At 39.3% G+C, this 27,616-nt stretch overlaps 1 protein-coding gene across 23 annotated transcripts in view; it reads right to left on the reverse strand.

Moving 5' to 3' along the window:
• The window catches only part of MAPK10 (mitogen-activated protein kinase 10), a 299,605-nt gene that overhangs the window by 51,380 nt on the left and 220,609 nt on the right, over positions 1-27,616 (reverse strand). For 3 of the 23 annotated variants that reach the window (XM_075127489.1, XM_075127481.1, XM_075127479.1), the window contains one exon: positions 15,067-15,138. The exons of 19 other annotated variants lie outside the window; for them this stretch is intronic. In XM_075127489.1, the coding sequence (XP_074983590.1) occupies positions 15,067-15,138 (72 nt within the window). Of the gene's footprint in view, positions 1-1,200; positions 9,309-9,953; positions 10,029-15,066; positions 15,139-27,616 lie in introns of those variants that run through there. One more of the 23 variants, XR_012668027.1, reaches the window with a different exon arrangement.

Below are 27,616 nucleotides of genomic sequence, written 5' to 3' on the forward strand. Positions count from 1 at the left end.
AAAACATGAAGGTAACTGTGTGATAAGGTTGTACCATGTGAGATCACATGGAAGAGGGCACAGAAGTGAAAGTGTGAGCAACTAAAAATGGGTAGACAAGGATGGGAACACTAGTGGAGCAGAAGGTATGGAGAAAACATGAAGATTGATGAGGAAAGATAAGTAGGAGGGGCCAAATTATGCAGAGCTCTGAAGGTGGTGGGAAGATGCTTACAGTTGATTTGACAGCAAATGAAAAGCCAGTGGAAGTATTCAAAGAGAGGAAGAGTTATATGAGCAAAGGAAGGGAGTTTAGTGACTGCATTGTGTATGAACTGGTGGGGTCAATGTGTATATTTGAGAGGCCAATAATCAAGGCAGGATATAATGAGGGCCTGAATGAGAGATTTGACTGTGAAGATGAAAAAAACAGGATGGATCTTGGAGACACTGAGGAGGAAGATATGTTCGGATTTGGATGTTTGGGGCACGGGAGAGGATTGTCGGCCTGAGGGACAGGGAAGATGGGGGTGATGTTGACAGTGACTGAGAAGTGGAAAATAGAGAATGTTAGGGAGGGAAGTTCTGTTCCGCATGTATTCAGTCAAAGCAGACAAGAAGACATCTGAGAGGAGACAGACAGGCTGAGATGTGGGATGACACTACCCACAGACAGATGTAAAGTTAGTAAAAGATGAAAGACAAATCTTGGGCAACCCCACTGAGAATGGGAAAGGGGGCAATTACTTATCATCTTCTAAATGGTGTTGTGTGTATGCCGCAACTTCCAGCATGGCTCTCATTTTCATGGTCAGTAATTGCTATCGTTTATGTCATCTTGGAACCTCCTCTACCACAGAACTCAGGAGTACTATTTCAAAACTTCTGAAAAGCTTTGGGGACAGAAATAAGTCTCTTTCCAACTAAACTACTGAATGAAAGTAATGCAGCAACACCCGCAAAATCAATATAATTATCAAAGTTATATCACCATGAGGTACCATCTCACCTGTTTTTAACTTCTCTTACAAGTTTAAGGTTTGTTTGTTTTTTATATGAATGATTGCTCTTTGTCTGGTTCTTACTTCTGGACTAATGCTAAGCAAATTGTACACAACATTATTTGTGAACATTTGGTTAAGTAAAAATAATAATTACATTTTGAGAAAATTCAACAGCTCTTTTACTTTGCTTCCTGTGAGCACTCAGATAATGAAACTCTTTGTTGATAAACATTTTAATGTAAAGAAAAAGTATTGCAAATACATCATCATGCCAGTATTCACATATGTATTCACACTGGCCACCTTAGAAAGCTCTCTGTAAGTTTTGGAGTCATTCCCATTAAGGGACATTTCCTGTTTGTTCATTATTAAAAAACATTGCTAAATGCAAAAATATTTCAGCTCATCAATTATCTGTGAACTATTCACTCACCTTTCTTAAATTACTATTCTTCTTGTGGACTGGAGAGTTATCACATGGTACTGGTTCTGTTCCCTGACTTGATGATTCCCAAACTCATAAGAGAATTTTCATGGTAACTGCTGAACACTTCACATGTGTCTAATTTATACTTTTAGGAGTTGGATTTTGTGATGGTCAATAGATTTTATAGCCTTGCCAAAAATGAAGCTAAATTAGTAGGTGAACCCAAAGGCTTTTCCTGGAAAGATAACATAATTTAGAAGGGGACCTTGCTGAAATACCTAGGTACAGGAGTTGCTTTGAAGATGATACATGATAGGTATATACCACACAATAAAACAATTAATCCATGCATTAAGCATCAAAGAAATCATATCAGGCGATGGAGGGAAAGGACAGAGAATCTTTTCCATGCATATTTTCATTTGGGGGAGCAACACCAGATTTTCCGATAAAACTTTGCCTCTTTTGTGTACATTTGCTTAAATATATTTGTCAAAATAAGGGGTAACAAAACCACTACTACTAAGTATCATCACCACAGCAAGAGGTTATGAGCCTATTTCAGGAATGGGTGGGTGAGGTTCTGTGTCCTGAGGTGTGCATAATGATCCCTTCTGGCCTTTAAAGTCTCCGATTACATAAGATGAACTGAAGTGGGTGCGATTTTAGTTTTGCAAAAGTCAACCCTAAAACCAGTGGCAGTTCACATTCAGGTGGCCATTTGCCCAAACCTGCAAAATCCAGAAGAGAGAAATCACAAATCTTACTATGAAGAATATGCTCTAGCATAGGTGGAGATAAACTTTTCAGAAACAGACCTCTAAGTATAGATGCTATCAAATTAAATTTATTATGGAGCAGAATATGTCCTCATTTGAGCAATCCATGTTACATGAGAAAACACAGCCTCTTGAATTAATACTATCATAAACTACAAAACAAAGTGTTCTAGTCCAGGGGTGAAGCCATTGTAGGCAGCTACACCTATTCAAGCTTGAATAAATCTCACCATAATTAAAACCATACACAAATTAAATTAGAATTGATTGGGAATTTTAGGATAATTTTTTTCCATCTGAAAATGTCAATGCATCAAAACTGAAACTGTTCCTAGGAAAGGGTTGGTTTTGATGAATTTCCTGATTAGAAATATTTTTGGAAAAAAAATAATTTTCAAAGTGAAATTTCATTTTTTGGTTCAAAATGGCATTTGATTTTTAAAAATAGTTAATTTATAACAAAAATGGTTTTAAAACTTTAAAAATGTTGAATCTGAAATGAAGTATTTTGAAATTACTGAAATAAAAATGTTTCAGGCGACCCAATCTGGATTTTTTATAATACGATTTCTATCCTGATTCCTGACAGGAAAAATTTAAAATTTTTGAAATTTCATAGGATGGAAAACCTGTTTCCTGCCCTGCTCTAATTAACACAGCAGAAGCCAATATACTGGGCTCATGACAGAGAGGGGAGGCATTGCTGTCCAGTTACTGGAACAGGAGACCAGGAGACAAAACTTGAGTTCTACTTCCATTCCCGCCAGTGTCTTACTGTATGAACTTAAAGCACCCACTTCAGTTCTTTGTACTTCAATTTACCCATCTGTAAAATGATTATAGGAGTGCAGGTTTAGAGTAGCAGCCGTGTTAGTCTGTATCCACAAAAAGAACAGGAGTACTTGTGGCACCTTAGAGACTAATAAATTTATTAGAGGAGTGCAGTGAGGCTTAATTAATTGTTTAAAAAAATTAAAACAAAAAACTGAGCTCCTCATATGAAAAGGGCTTTCTACATGTAAAGTATTGTCATTACTAAATGTAATAAACAATTTTTAATATCTAACTTTTAAATCCATAACAATGTACTGATTAGGAGTTGTTTTTGTAGCAGATATATCAATCAGATACCTAGTATGCAAATGACAACATCAAACATTGCAAACTTCACGTTTTTCACAAGGAAACCCCTTAAAGAGCTGCTGATGCTTCATGGAAAAACAGAATTACTTGGGAAATGTGCATGAATAGGGTTTTTGTTCCTTAAGATTTCCTTCTATTGTCTTCCACTTGAATAAATCTATGATTTGTGTCATCATAGCATAGGATCAGAATTTCAAAGGAAGAATAGATAGCAGAAACGGATGAGTTCTGTAAAACAAAAAAGCTGCTTTTATAGATAAATCCCTAGTATTAAAAGATGGGGAAAGAAAAGTACAAAAGAAAAATGAGTCCAGATTGCTGCTTGCTTTACTCACACTAGTATATTTTAGTTCTACTGTTACTTCTTTCTATTTACCTTGTCCATTACTTTCCAAGTCAAATGCATGACAGGGTACAGTCATGATACAGTCACATATTGGTCAGGCAGTAGCACCCCATTTCCGTGTCTGGTTTTGTAGAGTTACTGGGTCAAATTTATCCATGGTGAACTTTCTGGTGTAACTCCATTGACATAAATGGCTTCACACCAGGGGAAAATTTCTCATCCTAGATACCTTTCTACCCCAATGTTGATCGGAGATCAGTGACAAATACCCAGAGGGAAAATGGGACACATGTAAAGTGTGGTCAAATGATGCAGGGACACAGCATCTAGATATTCATGGCTTGGAAAACCACTTGCTTACTTCCCACTGCAGAGGCAAAAAGCTTTCCCTAGCCAGTGGGCAGAAACAATGTAATCAATGCTGCAAAATATAAACTTTAATTTAAAACAAATGTCTAAGTTTGAGCCCTAGATGCACATGTCGTGGTCAAAAACAGAGATGATGTGAATGGTGGCTCGGTTGCACATCGGTAAATGGAAGTATGTGATGGTGAGTGTAACCTGCATGGCAACAGAAACGAGGTGAAGGGAGTGGCATCAGGAAACACTAACATTGTGATGATATATGCAGACTTAAGGTGAAGTAGGCTTCCCTGGGGCTCAATAAGGAACAGTGCCTTTCATTAGTTTTGGGTAGTAGACAGGGGAATAATGATTTAGTTAATAAAGTGGGGGACCAATTCATATTTTAGGATAAATGCAGGGTCCAGATGCGTACATTACAATGTGTTTATGATTTCAGGTCCATTGATTATAATGCCTGCTTGGTCTTTGGCAGCAATTCAGAGTTTTGGATAGACTTTTCTTCTGGTGTATGGTATCTGATGGCTCAAACAATTAATTAGATGTCAGGTAAGTGATGCAGCCATTCTAACACGGCGTCATCCACAGATGTCAAGCACCATAAAATTGATAAAGAGCACAATTCATAACCAGATGGCATGCTGTTTGTTCTTGAGCTCCACAGGGGCAGGATGGGGAGCTCTAGAACCCCCAACAGTAAAGATGTAAGTTAAACCACCCGTGAACACAACAGAACTTACTGTAACGAAGAAAAATCTTTCAGTTCGTATGGCTGCTCTGAGGGGCACGTGAGAGCTGATTCAGACAGGCTAGGCGACACAGATATGAGGTGCCTATCTGCCAAGAAACGTACCATCAATCCAAAATAGTGTCCCACATGACATGTCACTGCTGTGCCTTAGAAAGATCATGTCTGACGTCCTGTCTGAGAGGCTCAACTATTTCAGAAAAGGGACGTCTTTGACTTTAACTACTATTTTTTATGGGGCTTTCCAATGAAATTGTGAAGTAAGCTGTCTTGATACGTAGCTGCGCCTAGTAATGCAGCCAGTAATGACTTCTCACCTAATTGCCAGGGAAACAGTGCCAACCAGGAGCAGAAGGTTGGAAACTGGAGTTGTCCAGCTCACACCAGTGATGATACAAAGGCAGAGTGATCATTAACTCCAATATCCACAATGACGACTGGAGACCCATGCTCCCAACACAGTATTCAGTAGGTGCAATAATTAAGGCATCGGAAGATGTCCATAAGGTTGCAGCGCTACTGCCCCAGGAGTTGACAACAAGCCTGGGGACAGAGAGCGGTGAAGCTTTATCCCCAGATAAATAGGGTACACTTCAAAAACGATTGGCTGATTGCTCAGAAGGACCTGCAGCTGTCTATGAGCTAACTGGTTGGCAAAATGGAAACAAGATGATACTGTCTTTAGTGCATGTAGTTTAAGACACCACTTCAAAAAGTTTTGGGCCAAGGTGTCAAAGTACGATGACAGGCAGAACTCCAGCACCTCAAAGCTGCTTCTAGTTATTTCAAGCCAGATGTCATCAGTGTACAGAAACTTAGTTGCCGAGGTGGGTGACAGGTCAGGCGTGTGTGTGTTGTACGCATGCATGCCTTCACACTGGCATCCTCCATTAACCCCCAAGGGGGGGTGTGCAGAGAGACCAATCCTACTTGGCCTTTGGCACCCTGACAATCTTATAGCTGAATATAGAGGGGATCTCTGCCCCAAGCATGATATTCTTCAGCAGCTAGCCAACAATATGGTAATGGATGTTTTAATGCTTCAAGAAACCCATTCCATCCGATGAAGTGAGCTGTAGCTCACAAAAGCTTATGCTCAAATAAATTTGTTAGTCTCTAAGGTGCCACAAGTCCTCCTTTTCTTTTTGCGAATACAGACTAACACGGCTGCTACTCTGAAACCATTCCAACAAGGATGCTCATACACAGGAAGTCATGGTATATGGCGGTTGATGTGATTCTGGTTTACAAGGTCTTGTATGAGACTTTGCTAATTGCAACTACAAAGTCAATTCCATGTGGTTTTCATAGGACATATATCACTGGCTTGGATGTTTGTGACAACCTCTATCAAAAAGTCAGATAGTCTGTTTCACCTGACGGGACAAAACAGGCTGCTAATATTCTAAGGGACTGTCTTAGCGTTAAGAGGCAGGAAAGGTGGCCCACACATATTGAAAGTCTAGATTTCATCCACTCAAGTCATAGGACTTGGGACTCTTTTGTGGCCATTGGGCAGAAGAGACCCCAACCTGTCCTACACGTTTCAGCAATGTGGAAATTCATCTTGCGGCCAATAACTTACCAGTAATTACAAACAGAGATCGTGATTAGAAGGTATCATCTGTTCTCAGAAACTTCAGTCAACCTCCTCAGCTGACTCCAGCTTACCCCACCCATTCATTAGGGAGGAACTGGAATCAGTGACTTTTCTTTCTTAAAACCTTACAAGGTTCCTAGGCTTCACAAAATCCAGGGAGAGTTCCTGCATCACATGAGCTGATCCTGTAGCAACTTTCAGCTAGGACTCTATAACACTTGTCTGGAATGCTGTACTGTTCCGAAGGTCTGGTGGCACTGGAAGAAAAGTGGATGACCTGAAGAACTATCAGTTGCGCTGATCAGAGTAACTTTTAAGTTACTTGAGAGACTGGTACTTAAAAGCTTTTAATTGACCCATAGTTACCACATTACCAGGCACGGTTCTGAGCAGGCGAAAGTGCTGAGGATCAAATGATTAGACTGACGTATTTTATGAAGGATGCCTTTGAGGCAGGACAGAAGATTTGTACAGTTTTTGTTGACCTTTCATCAGCACCAGTTTGGAACCATGAACTAGTCCTAAAATTATACTCCATGATCCCAGAGAAGAATCTTGTAGATTTTATTATGCATACGATTACTAACCAAAAAGTGATTGTCAAGTATGAAGCTGGTTCAAGTCACCCATGTCATATGAACAATGGATTTCCCCGGGAATCTGTACTCATTCCGATGCTCTTTGGATAGACCAACATGGTAAACAAATGCCACGCTTGAACCACCATAAGGTCATGTATTCCTTAGGATATTCACAGCCTTGGGGAAAACATTTTTCACATTAAAATTTCTCTATTTTAATACATGACATTGTTACGCTGTGCTAATTGACTCGGACTTATTAATTAACATCAGAGTCATAAGTACACTCTTTAGAAAGTTACAGGTGACACTGAAGTGTCACGGGCATTTATACAAAACCTATTTTTAAAAAAATTCTAAGGAAATTCCCTCCTCCCCAAAAACATTGTTATCTAATTTTAAATGTAAAAATACTGTTTATTAATGTCTGGAGGAGACTTTAAAAGAAAGTTTTGTCAAACTACATGAATGTTGGAAAGCCAAGAAGTTGGAGGACTAAAAAAAAAAACATATTAGAAAATATTGACATGTCACCCAAATCACCTTAACTTATTCCCCTCTATCTCTCTCACTCCAGAACAACCAAATTAAAGCAAAAAATAATTAAAGGCAATGGATATCTTAATCACATCAATGACTCCAAAACAGAGAGGGAATCTAAGTGGACTACCTTATTCTTGTGAGCAAGATGAATTACATGCAATTATGGCATTTTTGACTGAAATTAACAGGTACTTACATTGCTAGGGTGAAATAGTCCCGTCTTCTTTAAGACCAAAGACATTCACCCACGAAAACGAAAACAAAAGCAAGATCTTTATATCTCTTCACAAAACGTGACCACATTTGAGTACAATCACTCAGGACAATACCCCAAAAGTACATGTGGTTGCAAATGTAAAGATGTCATAATCTGAGACTTCTAGCTACTGTGCCCAATTTCTTATTTATACTATGACAACTTTTGTCATTCTAAGGGCCAGATTCTCAACTGGTATAAATCATCACAGTTTTATTGAAGTCAACGACATTTTATGTCAACTGAGGATAGTATAAAGGGCCCTTGAAATAAGTGTAAATATAATTTGCTGCAGCAGCATGAAGTGGACTTAGTGTAAATAAGAATGAGGCTCACTATGTCTAGGGCTACGGCTATTTGGTTCTTGCTCACATGATCAGGATCTAATAGATCACCATATGGGAGGTCGGGAAAGAATATTCCACAGCTCAGATTGGTAGTGACCTTGGGGCTTTTTCAGCTTCTTCTGCAGTGTGGTGGTGTGGGTCACTTGCTAGGATTATCTGGGTATATCTCATTTAATCAGTCCCCTGCATTGCAGGTGCCTCATGCATTGGTGCATTTCAGTTTCTCCTATTGTCTGCCTATGGCACATAACAGTCTCCTGCAAGCTGTAATACTTGGTCTCACATTGGTCATTGAGTTTAGTATGCAGATGCTGAGTTGTGTTGGTGGCTGTGATATACAGGAAGTCAGACTAGATGATCTGCTGGTCCTTTCTGGCCTTAAACTCTATGAGAAGACTTGATCCAAAATTAAATACATCACATGGAATGGTGTGACTGGGGATCACTATCATATCACAGATATATGAGCATAAAAGACATACAGGCCACTTACATATTCCATTGCTGCTCAACAGCACAGGAAAACTATGCACATATGTGGATTTAGTAGACTGACTTCCAAAAGTCCTTATCACAATCTTCTTCATCAAGAGTTCTTCAGCAAAATATGCCAGCAAAACCCCAAGGGGCAACATGTGTGCAGGATGGAAGCTTGGCAGGGGGCAAGCGCAAAGTTATCATTTGGGTGAGGGTTTATCTTTAGAGTGGATTCTTAAACTGGAATTTCCAAAATGTCCAACTCCTTTTTTAAACTATAACATTCTCTCAAGAGTTTTTTTGCCATTACTAGTCAGTAAATAATCACAACCTTATCCAGAGATTAAAATATATATTTTCCTAAAGAAAAAAAATCTATACTGGGAAAATACGTTAATATAAAATATTATTGCAAAGTTAAAATCGCACAGTTAAGCCATAACCAAGTCAGGAAATTCAGAAGTTAAGGTTGAATGTGCAGAAATTAAGGTTAGCTCCGTCTCCTGGGGCACAGATCAATAATGATACTTGGCTCAATCTTCCTTACCTAACTCAGAGGAGTATTTCCACTGAAGCCACCTGTGAGAAAGGTGAGCAGAGTTTGTTCCACAGTTTTTAATCCAGATTTCACTCACACACTTCAGTGGGGTTACCTACTTGAGTAAATTTAATCCAATGGAACTAATCACACATCTATGAAGAGCAGGATTTGGCCCTAAGGGAAAACATACAGTGCCATTAGTTCTCAAAATAATAGAATCCTTTCTCCAACTGTAGACACATAATAATAATAATAAAAGAAAGACTGTGGTCCCCTAGTCAAAGACTGACCTCAGACAAACCACTTTAGTAGGAGCATGCTCAGCATCAATGGAACCTTCAGGGAGTTTAGCTAATAAAATTTAAGAAGTCTTTGCCAAGCACGTGCAAATTGCAATTTTTCGAATTGGCCAGAGAGTGGCGAATTTTCAGAGAGATCAGAAAAGGCATATCCCTGAAACATAAGGCCACCCCCTGCCAAATTTCAAGTCCCTGTTAAGAGGATGGTCACCAGAATTTTTTAACACAGGCAAAGCAACATATTTTTTCCCCTAGCCTCGTTCTTGGAAATGGCTTAACTGTTTTTGCTAAAATATTAAAAAAACATTGGCCCTGAGGCAGATAAATGATATGGATAATTTCAGCCCACATGGTTAGATTTGGCAAAGTTATAAGCAACTGAAAACAAGATCTTATAATGGGAATTGTCAGTGAACCCGAATAATAGGCGGTGCTACCAGCCCCACCTATAATACATACATAGATACCCACACACCCATACCTTTCTGAAGTAATCGAATAAACTGCATTTAATTTTCACCTTTTTACTTTTTTCCATCTGTGTTCTCATTTTCTCTTTCACGTGCTCTCTCATAGCTCTATCTACACACCATTCCTACAGTGAAAGAGAAAACTATTGACACTAGGTCCTTTATCAGTCCTGTTTCACTTTATCAGTAGTGATCATGTGTGGTGGAAAAAGGTACATATGCTGTTTCTTTATCTGTAAATGTGTCAACTGTGCTCCAAAATTACAGAAGACCAAGGTCTAGAATGGGCAACATTTAGTCTTGGACAAACAACAGGTTTGAACTCAGATATCTTGTGATTCATCAGGGTAGAAACGGGAGCTTTTAAATTAGCAGCTAAACCATTAGAAATCTGAAAATCTCCTTTTCCTATGGTATAAGGCAATTGTTCTTAGTCTTGTTAGACTCTGATGTCAAACCACATGTAACATTATTAATTATAGAAAAAACGATTCTAGGTCACTTTTAAAGGCTTCTAAAATGGATTTGATATACTTCCATCCTTGAGTCCTGTACAGTTGGATGCCTGGTGTAAGGCACCTGGTTTTCCAGATGGAAGCAATTATTTTTAAAATCACTAACACAGTTCCAAAATAGTTTTAAAAAATTATGTGGCATACACAGAATTCATGATTGTGTGGTGGAATATGGCTTCACGAATGCTGAGTCATATGGCCATCCCATACTCATGCCAATAAAAGTTTACATACGACACCATCAGATATTCCCCATACATTGTAGTTATATACATTCCCATATGCATTCACACCACTGCATTCACAAACTTCCTAGTGAAAGGTTACAAAATTTGTTTGGAAGTTGTTCTTAAAAAAAATAAAGCTATGCATAACCTTCGCTTTCATAGCTAACCACAGGAATTAGGGTGAGTAAGGCACCTGCTCCTCCTTTGTGCAGGTTACTCAAATCACAGGTAGCATTGTGGGAACAAGAGCATTCTCTGTGGGGCTGCTATGTCCCTTCTCCCTTACCCAAGAAAGTGGAGTACATGAAAAACAAGAGGAAACTAGGAGGCAGAATCTTGCTCAGAGCTGGTGAAAAAGCCACAATTCATCCCTTAATTGAAGGTCCTGAATTGTAGGCTCTCAACCATAAATTCCAGTGTTGCTGCAACTGAGATTGGACAGAGGCAAATACGGTACCAAAAAAGTGTTCCACCTCCTATTAACCAGCTGTTATAAACTGTAGCACAGCCGAACACTGAAAATGCTAGGAAAGTAGTGCAGCTTTTTACAATTGTGGGCCAATGAAGACTGAAGGGACTGTTAATGATGTAAAACTTCCATCTACAATTTGATCATTTCTCAGAGACGGCTAAATTCTGCTCTCGGTAACACTTGTGTACACCCAATTCATTTGGAGCGTTTACAATGTTAAGTCAGAGCTAGTACCTGCTCGCAATTTGTCCACAATCATATTTGATTGTACTATTCGCAATTCTAGCTATTTTGGTTTGTTACATAAGCCATCCAATTCAGACAACAGAAACAATATCATGTGACTTATATACCAAACCAAACTCACATGACTTGCAAACTGTGAATTTTATAATCAAACATAAAATTTAAAATTTGCATTTGGTGAATATTCAGGCTTTCGAATTTGCAATCACAGATGCTGACTCCGTGGGTTCTCCAGGGCTCAAGCATCTAAGGAAAGAAATAGGGGGTGCTCAGCACCCAAAAGCCACTGTGGTTCCAGGGCTCCTGGCCGGCTACCGATCAGCTGTTTGGCAAGCTCAGGGTTGGCCAGCAAAGCAGCAAGCAGCTGGCAGGAGGCGCTCGGGGGAGGTGGAGAGGAGTGTGTCAGCAACAGGGGAAAAGAGGGGGAGAAAGGATGAGGTAGGAAGAGGTGGAACGAGGGCGGGGCCTCGGGGAAAGAGGCAGAGCAGGAGTGGGGCCTTGGGGCAGAGCAGGGCTGGAGCACCCACCGGGGGGGGAAAAAAAAAAAAAAAAGAAAGTCAGCACCTTTGTTTGTAATTGCTTTTCGTGCGTGTGTGTGTTCGTCTTGAGCGTGCAAACGTTCCTAGAAGGTGAATGTAAAAGCCTAACAAACACTTTTCAAATCAAGTTTTGTTTGTTAATTGAAACAGATATTTGCAGAAAATTTCCCCACAATTTCTCTCTGCTTGACTGAGAGCAAAATTTGGTTCACTGACTTCCTTAGCAAATTTCACTTCTTTCTTATACCTGGCAATAAAAATAAATAAATAAATCAGATTTGTAACTCTTCTGTTGCTATAAATATCCACGGGTTCCTCCTATGTGTTTGATAGAGGAATGATAAAAGTCCTACTTGAGCAAAACATTTAACCACATGCTTAATTTTAGCATACATTTGAATCCAACTGGAATGAATGGGACGGAAGCATATGCTTATAATTAAGCAAATGCTTAAATGCTCCACTGAATCAGGGTCACAAAGGTTATAGACCTTATTCCCTGCTGGCATGACTCCATATTGCATCAATATTGGTCGTGTGACTTCAGTGAATTCAGAGTTCAAAAGCATAACTTGAACCAAAGCATAACACATCTTGAGCCTAATCTTTTAAATTTCTGATTATCCCCAATTTCCATTCACTTCACTAGATATTGTGAGCTCAATATCTTTCAGGGGGCACTCACCACCTTGCAGGATCAGATCCCTTATCCTCTGAAGGGTGAAGAGAGGAGCTGGATTTGGTTGTTATGGCATGCATTAGAAAATAATGTTTTTTCCAAGGATGTTCAACTGTTTGAAAGAGAATTTATAAGTTGCAGCAGAGTACCAGTGAAGAAAGTAAGGGAACTGCTGAAAAATACAGCAGAGTTGCACATAAAACGCAGTGCACATATAGCACCATATACGTATATACAAATAATAAACTTGTGTTGCTAACATCATTTATTATTGTAGTAGCACCAAGAAGTCCCAGTCATGGACCAGAAACCATGATGCTAAACATATGAGGAGAACATGAACTCAGTTAAGAAATAATTCCAAACTAATCAGCAGTTGCTAATGGCTGATTTCTGGGAATTGTTGCAATAGTAAACTGAATTTAATAGTTTAATTATAGAGGCTTTTTGTGATCTCTTTTTAACAAGTATAAAGCTGCATGAGGGAAACTTATCTTTTAAAATCAATATATAGGGCATGTTCAAATAGTTTTATACTTTTTCCTGGTAACATATTTAATTAAATCTAACAAAGCTAAAGCCATCAGCGTAACAAACAATGGAACTACAGCACTGAGGTATAGCAGTCTGAATGCTTCACCCTATCCCACAATTTCCATAGCACATACAGAAACACATCCTGGGCTGAATCCTGAGCTAGTGCTAACTGGAATTACACTGATTCACACAGCAGAGAATCTAGCCCAATCCATGCTTACAGGGTCCAGGTCCTGTTCCCATGGAAATCTAGTGGTGTTTTGCCATTAATTTCAATGGGAACAGGAGCAGCCCATATTTCAGCCACGTATTCATCAAACGTGGGCTCAAGTCAGAAACTACTGTATTGATGGCAGTCAAGATCAGGAAAAAAATCTGTTTTGTTTTGTTTTTTTAACAAGGCTTCAGATATTATTATTTCCCCACATTAATCAAATAATTATACCCTTTAAAGATATCAATGTGAATATAGCAGGTGCATGAAAAATTCATCTAGCAAGCATGTGATAGCACAAAAATTACAATCAGAGAGATTACAGTGCACATCGCTACATATCTTTGAGTGACAAATGCATTAACACCTGAAGACTTCTTCCCACTTGGTGTTTTATAAGCACAGGGTCCACATGAGAAATAAAATCTATAAACTTAATGGTCCAAATGGTCCTCGTTGTAATTCCTTTGAGTTACATCTGAGTGAACTGAAATTTCAGACTGATGCACGTTAAAATAATGAAGTATTTATTGAAGTTTGTGTAGAAATCTCAATGGTAGCTTTAATCAGAAAAAAAGAATTCCTCAGTGTAGTAAGTGAAGAACTGTACAATAACTAAAAAGCACACTCTGTTTACTGGGCCTTTATGCCCACTGATTTAAAATGAGTTTAACTATATTTGTTTGCAGTGTTGCTGTAGCTGTGATGATCCTAAGATATGCTAGAGAGATGGCGGGTGTGGTAATATCTTTTATTGGACCAACTTCTGTTGGGGAAAGAGACAAGCTTTCGAGTTTTACAACACTCCTCTTCAGGTCTGGAAACGGTATCCAGAGTGTCATAGCTAAATACTTTGTATTTATAATACAATTTATAATTTATAATGTATTTAAATACAATGTATTTAGCTGGGACACTCTGGTTATCTTTTCCAAACCTGAAGAAGAGCTCCTAAAAGCTCTAACTACACTGTCCATTCTACCTATAATGAAAAAACCCTACTTCCATAAAATCACATTAATTGCTTTAATGGAGAGAGGACAGGCTTATCTGCTCTAGTTTCATTTTTCAAAATCATAATGAAAATGAAGTCTATTACAATGATTTAAAGCAGAGAGAGTCTTGACTCACTAAGTTAGTACAATCCAGACTACTACAATTCTTATAAAAAGTAAAATCCCACATCGGAAAGCATTTCCTAGTTAAATAGCATTGTGTTTCTATGTACAGTGATCACCATTAGAAAATCAACATTTACCAAAAAGTAGTGTTTGAGTGATCATCTCTTCTCCCTAAAGCATAGTGTCTATGATTTACCACTCACTGATATATATTGTAAGCATGGATTTTAATGGTACCCACTCTAAAACATAACTTGAACATTAAAATATTGTCATTTATAAAAGAAAATAAGAAAAGGTAATTTGAGACATTTATAGTGCAACATAACTAATAAACAGATAGTCACTGGCTGCTACCAGCAGAAGTGACGAACAGTACATAGCATCGTGTTTGATCTTTCGTGTACTATACTCACTGTGTTCTCCATGTAAGCCTTTTACTAGGAGACAAAGACATTATAGCAAGGTACAGGCTTTGCAAGCATTTTGTAATGGGACTTATCCCAGTTATTTAGATACATTAAATGTATATCAGCACTAGTCTATTACCGAGGGGCCTGAGGGGAAGGGATTGAAAGTACCTATAGAGACCAATGGCTGCTAGGAAGGATACGATCAGTGCCAGGAAACAACACAGCACCTTTAATCATTTCTCCCATGATGCACCCTATTGACCACATGTCAACTGAAAACAAAAATGAAATGAAGGTAAACAAGAACACAGCAACAGAACAACAAATAAATGAGAAGACAACTTATCCAGTCATGCCAAGTACAGGAGCCTGCAGTTGGTACTTCAGATGCACTGCCTGCCTTACATTCTTCTGAAAGGTATATCTGGAGGAGCTGTGCTTGTGTATACATGTTTGATGAGAGTACAGCTGGGTTGAGAAAAACTGACTCCAGTAATTTTTTTCTCACGAAAATGAGAGACAATACTATTAAACCCTGGAAACTGAGTAAGACCTATGGCTATACTATGAGTTCATGCAAGTTTGCAATTATAATTAAATAATTAGTTTCAGTTTTTTAAAGTTCTCATTTGCTTCCATTACCTAGGATCATACTAGTTTGTGCTGTAAATGAATGCTGGTCTTTGTATTCTTTGGGGATATGCAAATCACTTCCCTTTCATCCTTTCGACTACAGGAGATCCATGCATATTTTAAAATCTGAACTGCCAACAGCCACAAAAGAAAGCTTGGTCTTGACAAAACATATCCACATCATTCAGAAGTGTGAATAAAATGTGTTGAGATCTTTCAGTTTCAATAATGCATGCTTTGGAGTCTGTTGGCTTGCTTCTATTGAATCTCAACAAAGCAGCTAGTTCAGAATGGGTGTCCTGAGAAACTCATAAGATTTTCATTCTGCATGATAGGAAATGCTAACTTTATAATGGAACAGGTCTGATACAAAGCACTAAGCTGGCCATTCTGGACTGTAATTCAAAGCAAACCAGAGGCCCGATTCCCCTCCTGTGTATATTGATGTATCTGAATTGGTTTCAAGAAAGTTACTCATGATTTACACTGATATAAAGGATATCAGAATCAGGCCCTTGAAGTATAATGTATAATTAAATTGATGCTCTCCTCCCTGCTATTGCCAGTGAGGATGAGCTGTTTAACATAATGCAGCACAAACATGCAAGTAAGCAAGCCCTGACACTAAACTGCATGTGCCAACTTCTTTCTATGGTATTCAATAACAGAAAGAAAGACGTCTTTGCTGTGCCGGATCTGTGTGGGGAGAGACCAATGTCATGTTGTTTGGTTTCACTCCTCCTTAAGATTCCATGCCAACTCTGAATTTGTAGCAGTAGCTTAAAGTGGGTTTGGTTTGTAAGGAAAATGTACTTATTGTGGAAATCTTAATCCTGACTGTATTTAAGGTTCCCTGTAATTTTACTTAGCATCTGAGAAGCTTTATCAGCACCAAAAAATGGCTACTTACTTGGTAGCAATAAGCAAACCCAGGAGAACTAATTACTGCTGCTTCCATCACAACAAGCTGAATGACATGCACAATATCAGGAAAAGAAAGAGTAAACAGTTGTGTGTCCAATCATTATTAATACATTTGTTATCTTAAGAAATTTCTGTCTCATGTTATTGTTGCAAAATGTTCATTAAAAATTATGTCTATGGAAAATCATCTAACAGTTTAATTGCAAACTCTTTTCATACTATAAGCCAGCAATGGAAGAATTCCTTGCATTCTACTTTACTTGTGAAGTTTTGTGAAGGAAATTCTTATAAGATTTCCAATGCCACACAGACTGGGTGAAAACCTTGGGATTTGACCCAATGTCTGTGGAGAAAAGATATGCAAGAACAAATGGATATAAACTGACCACCAGGAAGTTTAGACTTGAAATTAGATGAAGGTTTCTAACCATCAGAGGAGTGACATTCTGGAACAGCCCTCCAAGGGCAGCAGTGGGGGCAAAAGACATATCTGTCTTCAAGACTAAGCTTGATAAATTTATGGAGGAGATGGTATGATGGGATAGCCTCATTTTGGCAATTAATTGATCTTTGTCTATTAGCGGTATATATGCCCAATGGCCTGTGATGGGATGTTAGATGGGGTGGGATCTGAATTACTACAGAGAATTCTTTCCTGAGTGTCTGGCTGGTGAGTCTTGCCCACATGCTCAGGGTTTAGCTGATCGCCATATTTGGAGTCGGGAAGGAATTTTCCTCCAGGGCAGATTGGCAGAGGCCCTGGGGGTTTTTCGCCTTCCTCTGTAGCATGGGGCACAGGTCACTTGCTGGAGGATTCTCTGCACCTTGAAGTCTTTAAACCACGATTTGAGGAGTTCAATAGCTCAGACATAGGTTAGGGGTTTGTTACAGGAGTGGATGGGTGAGATTCTGTGGCCTGCGTTGTGCAGGAGGTCAGACTAGACGATCATAATGGTCCCTTCTGACCTTAAAGTCTATGATTCTTGCTTCCTTTTTCTCTTTCATAAAGAGATTTTAAAATCCCTAATAAGACCCTAAATTTGTCACTGTATATGTGTAATAATAGTAAGGCACTTGAGGCTAAAAGCCTTATTGTTACGTATATTACAATAGTGTCCAGAAGCCCTAATTAGAGATCAAGGCTCCATGGTACTAGGCTCCATACAAACATGTAGTAGAGAGACCTAAATTTAATTTAGTCCTGTATTAATCAAGACTATCTCCACTGAATTCAGTGGAGTTACATTGGTTAAAACTGGTGAGAGGAGAGAATGTCAATGTCATGGTCACAAAAGGTACCCCTCACTACAGTCTCAGATCCGGGAGTCCTCTGTTTATCCACAACAGGTACAGGACAGGGAGAAGCTGTGCAATCTTTCCCCATATTGCCATGCCACTGTGCCTTAGCTCTGACCCTGGAGAAGAACCACTACAAAGAATAAGAGGCTGCTTTATACTCCACCTTTTCACCTCTGCCGAGATGGCCAGTTTAGTCCCATTTGTGATCGTTTATATTTTAATAGTGCAGATACCTGTCCACTGAGAACTGGAAACAGACTGTCCTGCTTTGAATAGCTACTTGTTGTAGCACTGCTGGCTGTGGGATTTCTGAGGCAAACTCTGATGCTTGCTATGCTCATTTGCATATATATAGCCCAGAATATGTAACAGCCCAAACCTATTTTACACAAGTGCTGAGGTCTGAACTCTGGGAACAATCCAAGGAAGTCTGAACATGCTTGTCAGTGCACTAAGTTCACTTCTCCAAGTCCATTTTAAAGGGGGTTTCTTCGAAGGAGTTCTGCTGGGAAATACTTCTTCAGCTCTTCATGCTTACTGGAGACTATGGTCTCAGCTACAGAACTGAATCCAGCTGTTTACTTGAAACTTTCAAAGGGAAAAACCAGCACAGTCCTCAGTAGAGTGGAACTGGCTGATAGCAACTCTGGTACATCTCAAGATAGATCCCATAACTATGTACTCATATGTTGTAACCATAACACAGTACCTGGGGTCTGGTTATTGTTTTTTAATACAACTAAAAAGGAAAATCACTGTAATTCTGCAGTGTGTTGCGTCAGGTCCCACTACACCACAGAGCCCAACACACTGAGCTGGAAAGACAATGCTCCCAGGGGCATTTGATATTTTGGTGGGAATGGGCAAACTGGTTTAGAAAACAATAAGAACATCTTCCCTTCTGCTCTACGAACCTTAGCCCTTTTATAGGCATGAATGCAAACGCAAGCCCTTTAAAGGGTTAGCCTCACATGTCCTCCTCTTTTGCCCTTCTTGAATCTCTTCACTGGCTCCCAATCTCTTTCTTAATCCAGTTCAAACTCCTAGTCCTCAACCTCAAGGCTTCACATAGGTCTGTCCTTGCTTATATCTTTGCTCTCATTCTTTCCTGGTCACTCCACTCTGCTCACCCCTCTCCCATAATGTTCCCTTCATTCCCTTCTCCCATTCACAACCCTGTGCCTTTTTCATGCTTTCCTCTATGTCTGGAGCAGCATCCTACTTCCTGCAAATCAAATTAAAATTACTTTGCTCTCTCTTCCTTCTAACCTCACTTCTCCTGGGTATCTTTCCACTACAGCCTGCTCCTTTTCTGTCACCTCACTATTTCTTTAAACTTTAATAATACACACTGAAACAAAACATGGAAAAGTTAACAAAAAAGTAACATACAAAGTCAAAAATTACTTCTACAATTTGCTTCCCGTGGAAGATACTGATCTCCTAGCCTGTGTTCCTCTCTGATTGTATAATTGCCTCTCCCTCTTATCAGTCCCTTCCCCATGATATAGTTATTGAGTTATCTGTCTTAATTAGGATCCAATCCTACAAGATGCTCAATGCCTCCTGTGAGATACCAAGCACCCTCAACTCCCATTGAGTTGAGGACCTTCAGCAGATGATTGCATGTGCTCAATACCATATATGCTTAAGACCTTAGAGGATAAGGTCTTCTGAGCAGAAGACATGCCTTGTTTTATGCCTTTGAAACACCATACACAACACTAGTCCTATATAAACAATACAAACATTAATTGATTGCTTAGTGGCAATGATAGAGGTCAAAAAGTTTTGTGTACTTTGTTGTCTACTTCTGTTTCCTGATCTGTAAATGGATGCAACATAATAGTGTGAGAACAGCTTTGGCTACACTAAGACTGTGAGCAGACTGCATTTACCTCTGAGCTGAATAATTATGTTCCCATCAAGCAAAGGGCTTCAGACGGTTTGCTTTGATAGTTTTCCCTCAATAAATTCCTCTTAAAAATATGGTAGAAAGTTACATAAAATAAAAAAGATTCAGTACCCTCAGCCTATAAAAATTTACACCTGCACTATAAAAATGATTATAAATTTTAATCAGGTGATTTGGTGCATGCAAATTTATTTTATTGGTACAGTATTAATGCTGCAGATTTCCTGATAGGTTTAGAGCTCTCGCTCTCTTTCTCTCAACATATACTATACATTCATTGATACATAGTAATTATATCTCCCCACTCTGCAATTGGTATCTGAAAGTCTAAGGGAATTTAAGAAATACAAAATGTTAATTTAGACCTTCTGAGTTTGATACTAGTAATGGTGAATTCTAGCATGTACAGTTGTCAGGATACAAACAAATCTAGCATAAGACCATATTCTACTTTCAGGCCTCGATTCAGCAAGGTACTTCAAAGCAGTCACCTGCTGGGAATTCAGAAAAGATGATGTTCACCTTAGTTCAACACAGTCACAGTTTATCCACAGTAGAGCTGCAAGACTAACAGAAGGCCTGATTGTGGCCTTGCGTACACAACCACGCATGGGGATAAGGGGGAGAGTGTCATGCCTCGCACCCTGTGTTCTCTCCAAAGCTTGGTTCCAAACTCCGAGGGCTAAGCACATTCTGCACATTCACTATTTTGCCCCTGAGCTAGCGTGCAGAGATTTGGATCTGCCCCTCCAATGTGCCTACCACCACAGCTGAGCTGACATGGGGGAATGCAATCTGATAAGGGGCCAGTAGGTTGTTACTCCCACCCCGGAGCAAGGAAGGAGAAGATGGCAGGATTCCTTTCCTGTGCTGCTCCTGGGCCTGTGAAGCTGCACCTCACGTAGCACCTCTTGCACAAAGCACATTGTATATGCTCAATCGAGCCCAAAGGTGTTTCTGAGCACTTGGCGCGCCCACCTTACAACACTCAATGGAAAAGCTTCCATTGGCTTCAGGACGAGGTTTTTCCTGTAGAAGGACTTCAGGATTGGTCCATTAGTGAGTCACAGAAAGCTGTAGTAGTGAGTACTTGAATGTATATCTATAGCTCTCAGGGAAAAAAACAACAACATTGTAATGGGAGTAAATCTGCAAAGCATCTGGGCCAAGCAATTTAAACCAACACTCACTTAACCCAAATACAATGAAAAGTAGTCTAAACCCAACTCTTCAGCTTGCAGAGCTCAGGTCATCTAACTGTTGGGTTTAGAACCACTTTCTGTATTGTTTTAAACTGCCTTACCTTGAACTAGCTTTTTTTGTGAGCCACAGAGGTTATAGCCAAGCATATTTTAATTATTTCATCTTCTCTATGGAGAATCTTTCAATAGCCTCTCTCTCCACAATATTAATAAAAAATGCGTATACATTTATTAATAAAAATGAAACAATATAATGTATAATCCATGGTAAATTCATGTTTTATGTACTAATTTTGGTAATTAAAGTACCTAGTTGCCCTGACAATCAATGTTTTACCTATATCCCTTTCATACACTGATTGTGAAACTCCACTCTATTATACCAGCCTAACTCTGTTAGCATCAGTAAAGTTACAACAGAGTCATGGAGTGGAGAATCAGGCCCATGTATACTTCTGAGGCTCACAAAAAAAGCTAGCGCAAAGCAAGCAATTTAAAACACAGAAAGTGCTTCTAAACCCTGCAGCTAGATGATCTGAGCTCTGCAAGCTGAAGTGTATGGACACATGTAGGCACTAATGGCTAGATTTTCAATAGTATTTAGCTGCCTAAAGCAGCAGATAGGCACCAAGTGAGATTTTAAAGTGTACCTGAGTAGATTGGGCACCTAACTCCCACTGACTGAAAAATCCCTGTAGATGTCCATCTGCATCAACAGATACTTAAATACCTTTGAAAATCTGCCTCTTAATTACCGAGATCAGAAAACATGACTAGAAATTTGCCATAAATCAATATAGATATATTGAGCTTGCCAGTGCAGAGGGGAATGGGCGTGCTCTCCTTTGAAGGAGAACATTGGTTTCCGAGAGCTCCAAGTGATCCTCCTGCTTCAGCCACTATGCCTCCTAGAGCTTCTGCTGGGAGAGCGCACCTCCTCTCACTACTCGCCCGCCAACATGGGACCCTGGCTAAAAGGCAGACCGAACACTTTGCATTGTAGTGCTAGTTTTTATAGTGCCTTGAAAAACATCTAGCACTAAAATACTGCAAATAGATAAAAATTTCTTGCCAGCTTAGTTTTATGATTAAAAACTAAAAGTTAAAAGCTAAAAATTAGATACTCTCCTTTCTGGTTTATACCACCACTTGACTAAATTACTTGTGAAGTCTCCCCTATTTATATGGGGAAATGGCTTTCTCCAGAAGTAAGAGATAACCCTGATCTCCTTAGGAGAAAGTGGAGAATGGATCTATTAAGATTTATATTATTTGATTCTCATAAAGAGAGAAGCTGTTATGATAATGTTTCTTTGGAATAGCTCACAGTGCAAACACCAAGGCTAATTAAACCCAGTGCTGATGTAAAGGAAACCCTAACTGAAAGAAAGAAATAATACCTCTGTCCCAAATGAAACCCCAACCAGATGTGCAAAAAACCTTTTTTTTAAAAATACTCTCCATTCTAAATCAGGAACTCATCAACCAGTTTCCTCCCTGACTCACTGACTCATGTTCTATCTTGGTGAGAGCCTGCTGTGCAGGAGCACAGGCAAGATATGGAGAGTTCACCCAGACCAGACCACTATGTCCTACAGAGCTGTGCTCCAGGGGGTTCTACCTCCTTCAGTGCAGAAAAGTCTTGGTGAGTGGACAAGGGAAGTATGGGTGGTTGTCAGCTGGAGCCACCGCTACGTAGATCCACTATCCAAAAACCTCTAAAGCTGGTGTTGTAAAAGCAGCCATGGATTATCTCAACTGCCATTTACGAGGCTATTGGGGATAATCCAGATTCAGAGATTTCCCTCTGTACAAACCACTTACTTGATTGCACATAGGATTTGGCTATGAGTAAGGCTAAAATTTTGTCATGGTTATTTTTAGTAAAAGTCAGGGACAGGTCACGGGCAACAAACAAAAATTCATGGAGCCCATGACCTGTGCATGACTTTTACTAAAAATAATCATACAAGCCATGGGGCAGAGGCACACAGCCCTGGTTTCAGACCACTGTGGAAACCGTGGGGCAGGGGCACACAGCCCCGGATGCAGCGCCCTATGTGGGGCAGAGGCGGGCAGGGACACTGCAGCCCCTCACGTGGGGCAGGGACGCACAGCCCCGGCTGCAGCCCAACATGGAGCAGGGGTGCATGGCCCTGGCTGCAGCCCCTGAGGGGGGCAGGGGTGCCACCTGCACTGCAGGGCAGAGGCAAATGGCCCCATTTGAGCCCCCGGTGGACGCTCTGGGGCTGGGGCACATGGTCTCGATTGCAGCCCCCAACGCAGAGCAGGGGAGCATAGCCCTGGCTCCAGCCACAGCCTCGGCTCCAGCCCCAGCTTCAGCTGTTGACAGCTGAACCCCAAGAAGTCACCGTAATCCGTGACTGCCATGACCTCCATGACTAAATCATAGCCTTAGCAATGAGTCTGCACATATATGTATATCATGTGTATAACTGACTAAACTAAACATGTATGGAATATATATATATTGAGTCCAAAAAGTTAAAGGAATGTTAATGGTCAAGTATCTATATGGATGCAAATTTCACTGATGTCTATTGGAGCCAGATGACCTATTATGTAAAGAAAATACTACTGAAACGCAAACTGTCCCCACGCTAACCAAAACCCCATATCCAAGCTTGTGTCTGGATACAAATTCAAAGTGATGCATGCACAAGCCAACTCTGCCAATAAATAGATAAAATCCAAACAATAAGTCAACACCCACCAAATGATCAAATTGTGAGAAGCATGCCAGCCATTTTGAAACTCTCAGTCTCTCCCCTTACTAAAGTCTCATGGCTACTGATCTTTTAAGCAAAAGAAGTCTTTAAAAAAGAAAAATACTACGCTGAACAAATAGAAATAGCAGCAATAAATTTTGAACATGAAATTGCATCAAAGGTAAGAACAGATAATTTCTTACACAAAAGCTTATCAGAAACTGTCATTCACAACACTAACCTCACCCACTAACCAACTGTAATTGCCTAAGTCTCGCTCATTATCTAAATACAGATCTTCTGACTGCATCTTTCAAGAACTATGGATGGCAACTCCTTTTTGTAACAGTATTTTTTAGATCACACTGATCACTATAATGTATGTGGTATTTTCTGCGTGTACAGTAGAACCTCAGAGTTACGAACACCAGAGTTACGAACTGACCAGTCCACCATACACCACAATCAGGCAGCAGCAGAGACCAAAACAAAAACAACAACAACAAAAAAACCCAACCAAGTACAGTATAGGACTGTGTTAAATGTAAACTACTAAAAAAAGGGAAAACAGCATTTTTCTTCTGCATAGTAAAGTTTCAAAGCTGTATTAAGTCAATATCAATTGTAAACTTTTGAAATTACAACCATATCGTTTTGTTCAGAGTTACGAACATTTCAAAGTTACAAACAAGCTCCATCCCCGAAGTGTTTGTAATTCTGAGGTTCTACTGTATATTCCTGTAGAAGTAAATATAATTATGATCCATAACCAAACAGATAAATTCACCAAAGAAAAATATTGCATATGCCAGATTTTTGAAGACTTCACCATCTATTAACTCATTATTCTCAGCAGCACTTCCTGGATCCTGAGTAATTTTGCAAAATTGGCTCCTTCATTTTAGATGCTTAAAATGGGAACTGAGCTCTTCTCAAAAATCTGACCACAGTTGGTCAGCTGGTCACTTTTGAAAATCTGGCTCTCTGTGATGATAGCTATATACAATAAGTCTGTTTGAACTCATATTCCTATTATTGCTACCTTCATCCTCTTTTCTCACTTAAGTCTTGTCTTAGATTGTTAGCTTTTCAAGGCTGAAACCTTGTTCCCCCCGCCTTTTTTTTTAAAAAAAAAACAACAGTGCCTGGTACAATATGGTCCTGAGCAATTCAATACAGCAATTCATAACTACAATAATATTTCAGCTTCGATCTTCTTCAGGAATCTCTCTCACACACACGTACCCCGCTTCAAACTAGAGCCATTTTCATGCCAGAAATAAACTGTGTCACTTTCCTACTATAGAAAATAAATGTTCCAACACTGGGGGAAATAAAACAAGTCCAAGTGAGAATTAATATTTCAACAAAGAATCCTTGAAGGAATGAGTGTGGGTGTCTGTCTGTGTGATGTCAGTCTGGGTTTCAACCCCTATTATCTGTGTAAGGCTCTCATTTAAATCTCTCATTTAAAAATAACTGAGTTCACATAATGTTTCATGTTTTGCTTCCATTACATAGTGCACAAAGTGCATTTCCTATCATTGTACTGAAATCTTATGAGATTTTGCTAGCCAGACCTGAAACTAGAGTTTGGGAACCACAAGAGGTTTCAGAGGTTCTGTCTAGTTTTCGCAGCTTCCAAGAGTTCAGACTTGACTATATCCTAAGGTCCTTACTCTTTTTTTTTTAAATTAAGTCCTTACTCAAGCAAACTCTTACTGACTTAATTAGGAGAAAGAACTGAGTAAAAACTGAGGAAGAACCTCAGGATTTGATTAGACACATTTTCTGAAACATTTTGGTCTGCAACTCAGGCTGGAAATATGTCAAAAGCTGGATTTCTCTTTCATGAGATTGCCTAGTTTTGATTATTACATTTGGTAATAAATCTGGGAGACATATTCTCATTTTGATGCATAACTTCCATTAACACTAACTGAAGTCATGTGCATACAACCATAGCCCTTGGGATGAGAATATTACCTTGACATCTATGTGGAATTTAGGACTTTTTCCAAAGTCACCTACAAATAGCTCATCAACAATAAACATCAATTAGTCTACAATCTGTCCTCCATGTTCTTTAATTTCCATGCAAGCTTTAATAGACCAATAGACCCAATTCAATGGTTATTCTGCTTTGGGATGCCTAGATATTTAAACCTGCCTTTTCTTCAAACTTGCCAGCAGCTCTCAATCTTCTGTGTTTATTGTGCCAGTACAATTGTGGGTTCCTGTTCCAAGCTACAAATGAGACAGCCTCATGGACCTACAGAAAACCAAACACAATAGCCATTCCCTTTAGCGATTACAAAGAAATAAAGATTTATATTTCTATAGAGAGAGATACCCCTTTCAGCTGGAGGACTTAATATCGTCAGAAAGGCCCTAAGGCGCTGCAAGAAAAGTTTTGTTAAGAAGGCTTTTGATGAGGTTTCTGCTGCTGCGTAAGTGCTTTTCAGGGACTTACTGTATCTAGAAGCTGGACTGGACCTGCCCATTCAAACAGTTTGACCAAACAGAGGAGGAAAAAAAGAACCTCAGACACACGCACAATCCAGGCTTTCTGACACTGAAAACTCTTATTATTCTTCTTTGGTTCAGATCGATTAACAAATAAATATCTTGGGAATGAGTTTATACACTGCATTTTTTCTCCCCCTCCCGCAAGTCACCTGACAAAAAACTCCCCTCTCCACCCCCAAAGAAACTAGGGTGATTAATGCTGGCTTTGAAAGGGTCACAGTAAATTAACTTTTTTGGGGAGGCAATTTCCAATGATGTAAAACAGCAGGTCTATCCCACAGTTTGCCTCAGGCTTTGGGTGGAGAGCCATACAAATCATCAACTATCTTTTTTCTCACATCTTCAGATGATTTTAATGAACATTTGGATGGTGAAAGATTTCCTTCTTAATATTCTCTGGCTATCCGCTGAAAAAGAACAATCAGACACTAATAAGGGTGACTTTGACATAGCCAGATGAAAGCACCACAGTAAGAGTCGTGTTGAAAAAAGTTTGGGATTTATGTTTTTTAAATGGATTGTTACAAATAGGCAGAAAGACATGACTGTAGCATCCTGTTTGTTGATGGAAAAAAAGAGCTGCAATCAACTATCGTATTATATTTTTCCTTTGCAATTTTTTTTTTTTTACTATTTTCCAGTTGATTAATGAACTAAAAACTGAATCTGATCTCTTGTTCATTGACTTCAGAAACACTCCCAGTGAATGCAATGGACATTGGATTGGGCCCCTGAGATTTGATAAATAGTTGAATTAGGCATCATGTACCTTAAGAAAGTCGGAGAAAACAGCAACAGAAATTGATAAAAATTAACAATGACTCCTTGATACCACCATAAAACTGGAAAAGCCACAATGATCTGCTAGCTGCAACTTGAAGGTGCACTACACTCTTAACTTCCATTGACTTCACTGAATGTGGAAGATACCCGGTACTTCACAGGAAGCACTCAGCACCTTTCAGGATGAGACTCCAAAATCAACTAAAAATAATTCTAAACAGTGATCCAAAGTCTCTTTTTGTGTGTGTGTGTCTCAGGTTTTCACATTCCAGTCTACTTTAATCAAGGAGAATACAATAGCAGCCATTAATATCTTTGCTATTTTCTCCTTGGCAAGTAGGAGATAATAATATCTGCAGATTCCCTATTGAATGCACGTGGGGGAAAATCATATATGACTGTTGTAAAGTCCCAGTTCTGCAACTGGATTCATTTGTACACCTGTATGTTATTGCCTTCCATGGGGCTCCTTCCACATAAATCCAATTGCAAGATCCATATGTAACTTTGTTAAACACTACATGAATCACTTGAGAGTCAGCAAAAATAATTAGTGCCTATGACCTTATGTCTTTAAAAATAGGGTTTTTTAATCCATACTAACTGCCAATATCTTCTGATGCCAGATTTTTATGGTTTCCTTCTGTCAACCTGTCATAATTAATCCCCCTTTTTGGAAAACAGAACATGTGTTATGTTATTGCATTTTTATTCTGATGGGCACAAATACATTTCC

The sequence above is a fragment of the Caretta caretta genome, chromosome 4 (genome assembly GCF_965140235.1).
Source record: "Caretta caretta isolate rCarCar2 chromosome 4, rCarCar1.hap1, whole genome shotgun sequence".
NCBI lineage: Eukaryota > Metazoa > Chordata > Testudines > Cheloniidae > Caretta > Caretta caretta.